This window comes from Lissotriton helveticus, chromosome 11 (assembly GCF_964261635.1).
Source record: "Lissotriton helveticus chromosome 11, aLisHel1.1, whole genome shotgun sequence".
NCBI classification, from domain to species: Eukaryota; Metazoa; Chordata; class Amphibia; order Caudata; family Salamandridae; genus Lissotriton; species Lissotriton helveticus.
Genome location: NC_136072.1, coordinates 189,726,347 through 189,740,488, shown reverse-complemented (window position 1 = coordinate 189,740,488; position 14,142 = coordinate 189,726,347). Strand labels below are relative to the sequence as shown.

Here is a 14,142-nt window from a genome sequence, read left to right as displayed (position 1 = left end):
GAGGCAGAGTTTTCCTACACTGTATGTTGTAACTATCCCTGGATGTTGTCTCTGGCAGTATCTAGGGTCTGGCCTGGTCAATTTGAACCCCTGTATTTTGTTCAGGAATCTATCTTGACAGTTATTTGTGTCTGTGGGCCAGATCAACCATTTTTTCCAATCAGGATGTGTTCTGTTTTGGTTAAAAATATGGGATACGTCTATCTCAACATCTGTAGTGCTATTACTGTCAGGGGTTGGCTTTGGAATAGACTGTTTAAGTCTTTAATTTTGGCTAGGCCAAGACAAGTTGTCTGTTGAATGGTATCATTCAAGAATATAATTTGTTCTGGGATCATGCAGGCTCTAAATTATGCTTCTAGACCTTGTACCTGCCAATCTTTTGTACCCCAGATAGTTATTGTTTCAATGTTTTTCCAAAAATCAAAACCAAATGTAGTTAATTTTTCAAAAAATGTTTCTGAATAGATTAATTTAGTGTTTGTCAGCATTGTTTTCATCCCTGTCTTATTTAACAGTTTGAAATAAAACGTTTCTGCTTCACTTGTGTTAAATCCTCAAAAATATGGGAATTTCCCATAAAATGTTTTCGAACTGCCCTTTGGTGGAGTTGCACAATGTTCCCATTGATTTTAATTAAACATTTCTAGGTTGAGCAGATTTATGCAAATAATGATGTGCAAAGTGGTTGTAGCAGTACATTTCTTCATAATTTGATGAACCCTGTAAATAATAATGTTCTGTAAATTTTGCTGACATTACTAAATCTGACATCATATCATTAATACTTTCAAAGTCCCAATCATCAGAGAATGTACTCGGTTTTACAAAGTCACTTAAAGAAACCTTAAATTGGTGTGGATATTTCAAGAGCTCGACCGGGTCATAGATTTCGTAATCCGTTTTGTCCCATGCTACCCCACCGGGTATTGGATTGGCTGTGACATTTACTGATGATAGTTCTTTTCTCGATGTGAGATGACTTGTGTGGCTTTAGGACCAAGTTGACTTGCTGTGTCCATTGTACTGTATTTTCCTTCAATAAAATTTCCCAAACAAAGAACCATGATGAGCCAAAGCAGGAGGAAAAGTACACCTAACACAATCCAAAATTCAATCCATGGAGAAATCAGATAGGTTTCTTTGAGTTGATGAAAGAGTTCTGTTACTTTGTCTTTAAAAGTTTTTGTTGTTGGCTGTTCTTCAGACTCGCTTGGATCCTCAGACAAGTCATCGAAATTGATGAAGTAGCCTGATGCAGTTCTGTCAATTGTTGGAATCGCTTCAGGATTTTTATTTGCTTTTGCATCTTTTGTTTCATTAGCATAGTCTGAGGCTACATCGTTGTAGACAGGTGTTTCTTGACGAACTGTTGCAATTTGGGTTTCAAGAGGCACAAGTTCCATGGCATTGTTGCATAGACCTTTTTTTTTATTCACTGCAGGATTATCATATGTGATTAGTCTCTCAGTTTGAACCTCTTGTATTGTAGCAAGTTTTGGTGCTCTGCTACATCGTGGGAGTCCACTGGGCCTACTACTTATTATTGGCCACATGATTGTGGTTTTACCCGGTCGATTGATACAACTCTGTTCTCCTTTTTACCAGCAAGGGGCGGTAGTACAACTGATCTTGTTCCGCTGACAGCTAAGACAGGTACTGCTTTTCTGTAAGAAGGCCCAAATTCCTTCTTCACCGCGATCTTCTTTCTGACAAGATCCCCAATTTTTGGAATCCAGACAGGCCTTGCTGGGACAGGTGGTTTATCTTCAGTAGCTGTTGGCTGCTGTTTTAGCTTTATGTTGCTCAGGCCTTTTCTTGTTTCATTTAAGTCCTGTAAAATAGCCAAACGATCTTTGATATCAAAGCATTTTTCTTCTACCACTGAAGTCTGACTATCTAAGTCCTGAATATGCATTCTAGTCACGAACAATAGTTCGTACGGGCTGAAACCTTTCAGAGAATTTCTTGGCAGATTATTAAGACTATGTTGGACACTAGTTAAATGTTGGACCCACCCATCACCCGAACCGAATACCCTCGCCGTTATAGATTGCTTTATGTCTCGGTTTTTTCTTTCCACAATCCCATTTCCCTGAGGATGGAAGGGACAAGAGTACCGCAATGCAATGCCCATGCTGGCCATGGCCTCCTTATAAGCTTGAGAGCTAAAAGCAGGTCCCTGGTCAGAATGTAGCATGCCAATTGCGTATGTGCCGATAAAGACTCGTAAATCTTTTATAACACTTCTGGCGTCAGCCGAGCGCTGGGGCCACATCTTTAGTGAGTGTAGTCTTAAATAATATACAATGGGACGCATTTTTCCTGTTTGATCATGCGTATAGATCGCCTTATGCTCTCTAATTGGGTTTCTGGCACTACTCTGGCCAGTTCGCTACTGCGATCTCTGTTGCAGTTTTGACAGCTCATTACAAATTTGTAATGTTGTAGGCTCATCCCCGGCCACCATTATTCTGATTGTAATTCTTTCAGAGATTCCTTGATCTCTTGGTGCCTTAGACCTAATCCCATATGTGCTTCTTGAATCAAGAAGATTCTCCTGTTCGTGTTTGGAATTACTCTATCCCCCACTCCAGGGATTCGAGCAAAAGGAACGGAGTTTGCATCGACTATGTATGTATAATTGAGTGGATAGTTCAAGGGTAGTGCTGCGCAGTCGCCTTTTGAAGACATTTTTACCGCCAGCATGGTTTCCCCGTCTATGTATTTTTCTGAACGCTTTTTTGTGGCTACAGAAGCCGGATTAGTTGCTTCCGCTCTGGCTGTGTCAGTCAATGAATTCCCTGCAGCGTGAACGCCATCACGCTGATGACTCAGTGTATGTATCACGTGAGTCTTTTGTAGTTCCTTCTTTAAAAGAACTACTTGTTCCCAAAGCGATTTCTGCTAGATTGTGGCACCTGTGTCATCTTTGTAACCGTTTTGAACCCAGTTCTGCAAGTCATTATTGTAAGACTTGCCGCAGGAATGCGAATCGCACACTATTAGTGTCGGGAATTCGCGATCGGCAATATCAAGCGCCATTTTTAAAGCTATTAATTCAGTTTGTTGACATGAATTGTCCTTTACAGATTGAGACATAGTTACCAGTGGTCTCAATGTACATTTGTGCCACCGGCATTTAACAACCTCGCACGTAGCATTGTAAGCTTGTTTTCCCCAAACAGAGGGTTCTGCATATCCGTCTGTATATATTACACAGGCGTCCTGTTGTAGGGGCAGAATTTCGATTGGCAGAGGATATTCTAATTCATATTTTAGATCTTTGAGTTTTTTCATGTTCGGGTCAAAATAGTATTTCACTTTTTCTGTAGCAAGAGAATTTTCCCATTGTATCCATTTTGGATCTAATGCCACGGTAGTTAAATTGCGTGGGCTCGTTAATGACTCAAAGGCAGATTCTGCTGTTTAAACAGTTATCCTTTTGCCTGGGCTTTTTCTTTTGCTACAGCTGTTTGAACCGCATTTACAATATTTCCCGCAAGACTGAATGATTTTTCAACTTGTGTGTACATATGTGATTTGTAAGCTATTGGTACCGTTTCTCCCTCATTAGAGGTCAGGTACGTGAATCCGCATCTTCCTGGGATGACTCTGATTACAAGGTTGCGTGTGTTATCGCGAGTTTGCAATTTTGTTTTAGCTAACATGTCTGTTTGTAATGATCTCAACATTTCTGTGTGTTTTTGAGTCCAATTGATTGGTTTGAAATCAGGTTTTATTAATTCATAGAGAGGTTTAACCCTCTCCGCATAATTTAGAATGGAAGTTCTTCCGAAATTCAGGAAACCTAGTATTGATTGTAAGTTCTTCAGCGTTTTTGGTGCTTGGAGTACTGGGCATTTCTCTAAGAAAGTGTCCGCTAGACTTTGGCCTTCACTTGATAATTCATATCCTAAAAACAGGACAGTTAGATGGGCAATTCGTGACTTTTTAAAGTTGAATTTGTAACCCTCTGCTGCGAACCCAAGTATTATGGTGTTCACTCTTTTCAAGTGAGTATCCAAGTCATCATCTGTCAGATAGATGTCATCGACATATGATAATGCCTCATCGTCATATATCTGTAGTAACTCTGTTACTCTTGCTGAGAATAATCCTGGGCTATTCTTGAATCCCTGTGGGAGTCGACAGAATTTTTTTGTGACCTCATTATTGAGAAAGCGGTCAAGTACCTGCTTTCAGGTGCAATGTTTTGACAAAAGAATCCATTAGAGATGTCTAATGTTGTTTTGTATTTTTTGCGCACGATATTATTCATTAGTGCTGCACTGTGAGTTTTGTACTGCAAATGTCTTGCAACGTGAGTTAAGATGTCTGTAGTCCAAAACTAGACTATATGAATTGTCTGACTTGGAGACAGGAAACAAAGGATTGTTCATTTGAGAGGTGCATGTTTCAATCACCCCCTGGTATTCAAGTTGATATAAGATCTCCCTGACTTTCTTTTTAGCTTCTTGCTTAATTGGGTACTGCCTTTGTGCAGTGGGTTGACATTTTAACTGGATTTTGTGAGGAGGAGAGTCCTCATCCAACATGATTTTTGTATAATGCAAGAGCTTGGGCTACTGCCCATTTTCTTGCATATGTATATTTTCTATGAATTGGAATATGATTTGAGAAGGCAGGCATAATCATTTCTTCGCCATGAGGGCACTCCCTGACAAACTCTGATGACCAGCCTTTCTCAGCTAAAAGGATGTCATAGCCTCTTGAAAGATTATCCCAAAAGAGACCCCTTACTTTCCTAGTCTTATCTCCCTCCATACGTAATGTTATTTCGTATATTTTGAGGTTTGCTAACTCTGGTAACCGATGTTTCCACCTGAATGTATTCATTCGTGTCCACTGTCGCCAGATGATTCATCAGGATCTTGCGAGCTATGGTCACTTCTGCTGCGCTGTCTAGCATTGTCTGGGCCCACTCTCCGTTTTTCAGTTGTGTCCTCAGTATCCTCGGCATGTTCAATTATTTTAATACTGGCTACCTTCTTTCTTGGAAATTGTAACTTTTTACTTTGTTGAGCAGGTTCCTTGTCTTTGGACTTGACGTGCTCTTCCCTGTGTTCTGACCGTCTTCTTATTTCCGATTTCTGCGAGGAAGTCTGTAAAGATCGAGAGGGACGTGTATCAATATCTTTATCTAGCAGGTTTCTTCAAATTATCCCTATTTCTAAGGTTGTATCTTTTCTCAGAGGGCTCCCTCTGGGGAGACTTGTGTCCTTGGTCCGGAGCTCTTTCTCTCCGCCGAGGAGACCTTCCTCTGGACTTGAATCTTTTTTCTTTGGGAGTGGATTGTTTATTTCCATCCCAGCTCTTTTTTGGAGTGTTTAGATTATTTTTAATAAATATCTTTTCTGGATTTTCAATTAGTTGGGGTTACTGGTTTCCCACCCAAACTATCTCTACCTAGTTCTTCATAGGATTTTTCTATGATTCTGGCAAGTTCAATTGGTTGGTCTGCTATATCGGTTTCTTTCAATTTCTGGCGGATCGCCACAGATGCTGCTTCTCCTTTTATGTTGGCTAATAATATAGCTGAAACCTGCTTGAAGTCTTTCAGTAGTATCATACCCAGAGTTAAAGCTGGTTCTGGACCGTATTCATTTTGAATCTGTCTTAGTACATCTGGTATTACCGCCATGGACGGAACACCATGTGTTTTTGTGTAATTGGAAGCAAAGACTGTGCCCCAAGTGTCAGTCCTCCAATGTGGTGCGATCCCCATTGGAAGACAGATGGTCAGAATTCTGTGTTTCTCAGTCGGGGTAGTATCCGGAAATACTGCCTCTATTTGAGTTATTTTTTGTGCTAACCAGAATGGAATTTGTTCCCGTTTTGCGGGTACTTTACCCAGACATGATTGTATGTTCTATGGTGTAATTTTGTTTGTGTTCCCCTGATGAGGGGTCAGCTGTGAAATGTTAATAGCTGGTTGGACTGTTGAAGTCCGCATTACATATTGGACTAATTGTCTATGTATTCTAATCAGTTGTTTTAGCTGTGCTAAAAGTTCTGGTACTGACATTTTTACGATGTCTGGATGTGGTGTGTAGCTGGCTAGAACCGGCCACGTTGCTCCTGATATACCTAGTGGACCGAGTCTGGTGATGTGATTATTATGTTTTAGGGCGCCTTTAAACCAGAGCAGGTGCTCTTGGTATTTTAATGGGATTTCAACCTCCTCGAAAGGGGTGTATTCATCCGGAGGTTCCTCTATTTTGTAATAGTGGAAGTCGTGTGTGACAGCGTTTGCTGCTGGAAAGTTTATCCATGAATAGAATACCTCTGTCTGCCGATATTCATGGGCCTCAATTACGAATAAGACTATTCCACCTCTTGGTGTTAGTCCATTTTCTATAAGTTTAAGAGTTATAGTTCTTCTTATGTTGACCGGAATCAGTATAGCATTCGGGTCATTCTGTTGGAGAGTTGTGTCTTCCAACAACAGTTGAGACGCTGTAGCATCTCTTTCTTTGTCTCCGTCAGGCATTTTACTGACAGAAGGTTTTTTAGTTGCAGATCAGGTTTCAAGGAAACAAAGATTAGGTGCACAATATTTTGGAACACTGTATCCTTCAACATTGACTACACCAAAAACTATACATAAAAATCTCTTTCTACTATGTTCCGGCGGATATTAACCTTTTACCCACTCCAGACGTCTTTTGGAGTATTTACAGGAAAAAGGGTCTGTGTGAAAAAGCACGACTGAGTAACTCTAACGTCTTGCGTTGGATTTATCGCCTTACCAAACGTTGGGCGCCATGTAGTGTAGTTCCTATAGTCCCAATAGGCTCTCCGCATTGGAATAATATATTCAGCAGTGTAGAGGTAGGACTGAGTTCAACTAGGTCTCTACTGACTATATTAGACTTAAGGTTTGCCAGCTAGCTCAGAGGTCACTAGAAACTTTCTCGAATAAACGAGGAGTTTAACCTCCCTGGATAGACAAGAAGGGATTAGCTTCTGACAACCATATAACATGACAACTTTGCTCCCTCAGAATAAGAGTGCATCTCTAGAGTCGTGTGAAAACAATAGACCGCTATTTCACTCAGTTAAGTGTGCATACTTAGTTTCACCAGAATGCACAGAAAAGAAAGACGGGCGTTTTCAATAAAAGGTTATTTATTGAGCAGTCTTCTTCCTCATAAAAGAGAAATGAATTGCCACGATTGCAATACTCATAGTAAAGTAAAGTGCGTACAGTAAAAGGAGGATTATTAAATAATACTGTAAAAGCATTGATATGGTTTCTTAGCCATAAGATACTTTAAAATAGATAAAATATATACATACTTATATACATTGACTAACGTACTCGACTGGTGCTTCTAAATACGCCTACCCCGGTGTACCTGACCTAAGCCTAATACGTGGGAAGGAGTAAGTAAGTAGCAGTTTAAGTTAAGTTGTTTTTTTGCCAAGAATCTGAATCAAGAATTCTCTTAAAGGGTTTAGTCAGCTCCGTACCTGGGTATTAGAAAGCAGGAGGTCTGATATCTCTTTCTCAGGACTCGATATCCCAGTAACCCGCGAAAGTATCTAAAAACACCGGAGCTGGATTTCTCGGCAGGAGAAAAGACAGCGTCTCTCTCAGTGCGTCAAAGAGGAGGGGCAGCATCCGTGGGCTCTCGCATCAGCTGGGCTCTCGGGCAAGTAGATAGCTGCTCTGCTCCAAAATCACCACTGTGTGTTTGCTTAAGGCAGCGTTGGTATATTTATACCTGAAAGGTGCCGGGTTTGACGTAAGGTTGGACAGAAGACGTCAATAAAGATGTCACTAAGAACTGGCCGTTCTTACAGTGCTTTACAGGAGTTCTAGGATGAAATCAAAACAAAAGCAAGGGGGATTTCCCAGGTTGCTGGAGGTTTGGATTGTTTAGAGAACTCGTTGTGCTTTCTAGTGGGCTGGGGAAGTAGCCTTGCTTAATGTGACAGCATGCGCTACGGCTGAATATGGATATGATTTCTATGCCGTTATAGGGATATTATTGATTATAACCGAACAAGGGCATAAAATAGTAATATCTATTTAGGCTCCTGGATAAAAACACAATAGTATTGTCAATTTGGGTACAATTGCTCAAGTTTTTGGGAAATACATTTGGCGCTGGGATCCTGATTTGCATGACCCCAGTGCAATTTCTGTCAAAATTGCATTGAATACCAGGCAAAAAGGAGGGTGACTGTTAAGGAGGGGCGCTTTACTACAAACACAAATCCGCATGTTACAAAATAAAAAATGACATCTGAAGTTTGTCAGAAGACAGCCTGACATGTGACCTATGTCTTTAAAGTGCAGCAAATGTGACCAGATAAATACAGAATTTAAAGGCATCTTTAGTTATTGCTTGAACCTGCATGACCCATAATACTCTGCTTTCCACCCACAATTTGGGAAACACTGTTATATAACACTGTTATAGATCCATAGGTTGCTTTTCCTCCAGAGGTTGAGCAATTTTTGATAAGAAGCTTGTCTAGCGCATAATATTTGTTTTGGTACTATCAATTTCTTTTAACTGCACCCACTTTTTGCAGACTAGCATGTGCTATACTCCTATTGTATACTCAGTGGTGAAAAATCTAACTAGGTGGATACTCGTAATACTTTGTGAGTCCTGCTGCATGAAGGAAAGTTAGTACAGTGTGTGCTGCTGTTTGGCGCAAAAGATTTTAAATTTCCAGGGTGCACCATTTTTTTACATTGTCAGTTCATATTGGTCTACTGTCAGCAGGTTTCCCGACCAGTTAACTGAGATGGCAAGTACTAATGTATTTTAATCCCCATCAAGGGTGGTATATCTATTGTGGGACTGAGCCAGGTGGGCGCTATCATTATATCAAAGCAGAATTGAAAATAATTGGAGACGATTTTTTTTATTGAATTGAAATACTTTAAAAGCAAAAACATTTCTTCCAGGTTGAGGAGTTAAAAAATGTACCCGGCCAGAGTGAAAAGATCATCACTGAGTCCACCACCAAAAAAGAGGCTCTGGAAAAATTAAAAGAAACTGAAGAAGATAAACTGAAGAAAGTTATGGAAAGTCTTAAAAAAGAAACACAGGGACTTCAAGAGGAGAAGGAGGTTTGTTGCCTTCATATTTGATTTGTATTTTGCATACATAAACATCGGGTTGCGGTTTCTTTTGTCATTCTCCTTTTTTTGTGTTGCTCACTTGTAGGAACTCAAAATTAACAGAGGGGCACCACTTTCCCAAAGACAGATCACTGTATTAGACTAATAGGTCAAAATAAGAACTATTAGGTCAAAATACTATTTGTCAACTCATGGACAAATGGAACCCCAAGGGAAGTTCTTTTTTTGACCTGATAGTCACTTGTAGGTATTGCCTGTCACAACCCTTTTGTGGGAGCAATGACTACCTTCCAAGGTGATGGCACTGAAAGCATGTCTTTCTCAGATCGTCTTGACATTGGTCTCATCTTGAGCTTTCTTTCACAATAGATATCTGGCTCTTCTTTTTTTTTTTTTTTTACTGATGGATGAGGATTTGAGGCGTTTTGTGAAGTTCTCTAGCATAGCACCTTGAAGGAGTGTTCTTTTGTTCTCATGCAATTTTTATTTCTCTCCAGAGAACCCTCTTTCCTCCTAAGAAGTTCAGTGTGAGGCTTCAGTTGAGGCACTCCATATTTATACACTGTTTGTTAACAGGCTTGCGCTGAGTGGAGATTATCCTGATTGTACACCTTTTCGTCACCATGCTTAGCCTAGGCTATGTGGCCTGTGACATTAGTGGTGGCTCTTTCATAGTTCACGAGCACAGGCCTTATTACAATTACCTTAGTGGGGAGATTTTTTTTACTACTTTGCCTTGTTAAAGTTTGTCCACTCCCCTTAATTTGCTTTGCATTATGTTTGTATAAAATGGTTGTCTACATTGTTAACAGATGGCTTAGTGAATGGTTTGTCCCATTTGGACCATGTGTACAAGTTGCATACAATGTCAGCCTTGCCTTTGGTTCGGCTAGCCGTATGTGAACTTTAAAACAAGAAGACTTAGTTGGCTCTGGTTTCCTGTATTGGGTAACCAAATGGGCCCATTGGTGCATTCTTGGCTGTTAAACATCTGGACATAAAGGAGGACGACGTCTGACTAGGTGCTCAACCTCTAATGGTATGCTACACTCCCTCCTTAATGTGTCTAATTCCAAGATGTGTATGTGAAGCCTGGTTGCTATGATCTGTGGATTAATTTAGGTTATCTGTATACTGAGGTAGACGTGTGGGTGCCATGTGAAATCGAGCCTGGTCCCCAGAAAAAAGGAAGCAACATTTTCATTTTTCATTTCTTAACAAGTGGAAATATTTCCGAAGTTGAAGGTGAAAAGGTCCATCTTCTACAACACTAACCTGCTCCTCCTTTCACTTCTTCCTCCTAAAGGGGGATTGTTTCTTAATTTTAAAGAAGAAAGAAAAATTGGCAGGTGGGAAACCACTTGTACGTGGTCAATTTAAGAATTTCGGGAGCAAGTTAATTGAAAGAATTTTTTTAATGGTTGAATAGAACAGTTGAATGACATTAAAGTTATTAAACAAACATTCATTTACAAGTTGTGCAAATGTATAGACTTGGAGGATAGATTTTGAATGTTTAACCATTGCAGATCTATAAGAAGCAGACCATTTTGCCTTGTAAGCTGTCATATATTGGGTCCTTTTGAAAACAAAGGGTTATATAAGTGGTTTGACTAGGTGTAGGCTAGGCAGTGTTTCTGGTGCTGACGAAGTGCAAAATGTCAAGTCAAGAGTACACCTTCTTGATGAACGGAGCCAAAAACGACGAAAAAGTAAAGCAGCTGCGTTAATGTGACATAAGCGCATGTAGCTAGGGCATGTTGGGATTAGACACAAATTCTAATAGCTCCATGGGCCACATAAATTGAAAAGACTGCCACTGTGTGTGAAGTTGGCCTGGTATATGCTGACTACTAATTATAGTGGGCACTTTGCACCAGTCCAAACAACCCTTATTGATGATTAGGTTAAAGACAAACTTTATTGAAAGCTATCCTAGTAGTAGCTATGGAGAGCAGCCTTCAGGCTAAGTCTCGAAGGAATGTAAAGCAGCTTGTCTTACCAGTGTATAACCTCCTGAATAACCAAATGAAAGGAGAACCTCAAAAGGAATATATAAAATATATATATATATTTATTACTAAATACTCTCTACTAACCTGTTTATGAGATTAGAGAACAAAACACACCATATTAAATCACTAGAACGGTAAATCGCACAATACACTGCGGACTTCCGGGGGAGACCGAACCATATACTAAGAAAGTGGTATAACAATCACGACTTGACGGTGCCTAGTGCATGTAGAATCGCTGGGACCCCAAGGAACCACCCATGGTAGTGCACAGAGGACCCACTGGGGACGCGTGCAGTGTGAGAACACAGGCGCAAGTTCCGTACAACTCTATGGGAAAGTCGTGGTTGGAATTTTAAAGATTAAGGACACTTCGGAGAGGACTTTGAGCAAACCCTTTCAAACATAGGTTCTAAGGCCAGCACCCTTATGAGCATCGGAGTAATCGTGTTACCTAACCTTACCTAACCCAGGGAAGCCGGGTGCATAGGTGTCAAGTGATGTCTGGAATTTTTGTAGTTTTTAATGGCGTGATGCTGAAAAGTGCTGCTGCCATGAAGAGGAAAAGTGCCTGGTGTTATCAAAGCCTGGGTCGGAGATGAGGAGAACCTGAAAGCAGGGGGGACAGAGTCTGGGTCACTTCAGGGTGGCCAGGGGCTCAGTAGACTAATGCCCACCGATGCTGGGTGTTTCAGGTGAGTTGATGCGATGCTTGACTGCAGCCATGGGGACCAGGAGATGACGAGGACCAAGGTTAGGAGGTGAGCTGTCTCACGAAGGATGTAGGGTGCCGGGGGGTCAGTGTTTGGATGGAACACCAACAAGCCTTGCAACTGCAACCCACGTGGTCAGATGAAATACGCTTTGGTGAGGACCACCAAAGTCCTGGAGACTCCAAGCAATGGAGGGTCAGGGCCCGTCTGGAGCAACCAGGACAGCACACGGAAAGTTAGTTACCTTCACAGGGACCCACAGGCCAACGGGGCAAGTATCGCGAAGAGACCTCGAGAGGAGTCACAAAATACCACCCCACAGAATACTCGTGGAGTGTAGGACGAAAATATTCAGTGGAAACACTGCTCGAGGTCAGGACTAAAAGTAGCCCAAAGCACAGCCTCGGGTCGCCGGAAAGCATCTGCTGCTGCAAATGTACACAGTGCGCAGGGGTTTGGGTGCACGGTCCCCACGAGGGATACGGGCCTCAGAATTGCTGAGAGCGCAGAAACCTCGAAGACCTCAGGAACCCACCTCCTGTGTTGCAGAAATCTTCTGAGTCCTCAGGAGCTTCATAGATGCAAACCGGTCAGATGCGTTCAGGTGACTGCTTAGCAGGGGAGTAACTCCTTTACTCCAAGGGAGATTCTTCAGTCGTGCAGATAGTCTAAGTACTTGGTTTCTGTAGCAGGGTTTAGTCCAGGTAAAATTGAAAGTCCTGTAATCCGGTGGGACAAACTCTGGAGACTCACCTATGGGAGGGTCAGGACAGAGAGGCTACACCCATGTCCTTTGTCCAGTTGTGCGCCAGAGCAGGAGCCAATGGCTCCTGCAACCCGTTTGAACTGAACTATGCACAGGGACACCAAATGTGCCCCAAGTGCAGACATCGAAGCACTGAGTGCACCCACCCAATCCCAATACACTAAAGCCCGTCTGGGAGGTGGTTACATCTCCCTGTAATCAACAAAAAAGAAATAAAAAAGAAATCCCTTGGAGAAAACTTTTAGAAATGGTTAAACTTCAAGCATACTTCACTCACACTGGTGTCAAACTCAGAATGACCCAAATCTATACATTCTAAAAACAACCTAAATTAAAACAAAATTATTGCAGAAGACTAAATTAAGACAATACTAGTACAATGTTATTGATACAAACATGAATAAATAAAACACTGTATTAAAAAGATATATATGTTCCTATACATACATAATTTATCAACACATTAAAAGTATTCATCAGAGACAGAAGAGGTGAATCATAAATGAAACATCATGAATTACTAATCCGATTAGAATCTAAATGTGTCACATTATTTTTATAAAAATGGCACCGTAGTGGTTCTTCGGATTTAGTGCAAAGAAAAATGCGTTTCGGTGTCGTGACTTGATATGCACCACCTTTTTCAAGACGAAACTGATATGTTGTCTCTTATTCAGTTAAAATTAACTAAAACAAAATACTAAAACATGTATCAATGTTACATTTATCGAATGTACACTAATTCTCCCCGTAATGTAAACTAATAAAAAATACACAATTCATTCTATTATAAAAGACCCCACAATAGTTGCTTTCCTTTGTTTCCTATGCATCTACATGTACAATATCCCTAAGTGCGGTCACCCGGAGATACATATAAACCACTGGTGATTTATGTGTCCATCGATCCTACAACAATAGTTTCATTCTTCATATACACCAAAAACTACAAGTCAATTGTACATATCTAAAATCACTATATGGAATTCTGAACCTTGACACCCAAACACACAAATATCTCAAAACATTCCTCATTACTTTCATAGGGGCGGCATATGCTCTTAATCAATCCTGTTGGAACAGAAACTTATATCTGAAAGAAACAGGTTAGTATTAGATTCCTTACCTTAGAATATCCCCAGGCGTCAGTCTGGATCCGGAAACTTTTGCGTAGCAGTACCCCTGCGCGTCGGTAGGCGTCGTCTGCAGGCGTCCCCTGCGGCTCCGCGTCGTCGGCGTCGTGCGCCGTGATGACGTCGCTGGAGTATATAGACGCCGCCTCCGCGCGCTGACGTCAGTTCTTCTTTTTTCCGCGCCAGTTAGCGCAGATCCGAAGAGCAGTACTCCGGTCTTTTGACCAAGTTTTTTGTTAACTGATTGATCTTTACGGTGCCGGTAGGATGCCCGGTTTCAAGAGTTGTGACGAGTGCGACCGCCTGATGTCGGTCACCGACCACCATCGACTCTGCCTCCGGTGTCTGGGCGCGGACCACGACGTGGAGTCCTGCGTCGACTGTCGGG

The 14,142-nt window shown here is 41.3% G+C and overlaps 1 protein-coding gene across 2 annotated transcripts in view; it reads left to right on the top strand.

Annotated features, from left to right (window-relative positions):
• SMC4 (structural maintenance of chromosomes 4) overlaps positions 1–14,142 on the top strand; it is a 630,932-nt gene that overhangs the window by 135,569 nt on the left and 481,221 nt on the right. Inside the window, exon 10 of one of the 2 annotated variants that reach the window (XM_078666857.1) lies at positions 8,951–9,115. The exons of the other annotated variant lie outside the window; for it this stretch is intronic. Within the exon in view, the coding sequence (XP_078522983.1) occupies positions 8,951–9,115 (165 nt within the window). The remainder of the gene's footprint in view (positions 1–8,950; positions 9,116–14,142) is intronic. 2 annotated transcript variants of the gene reach the window in all.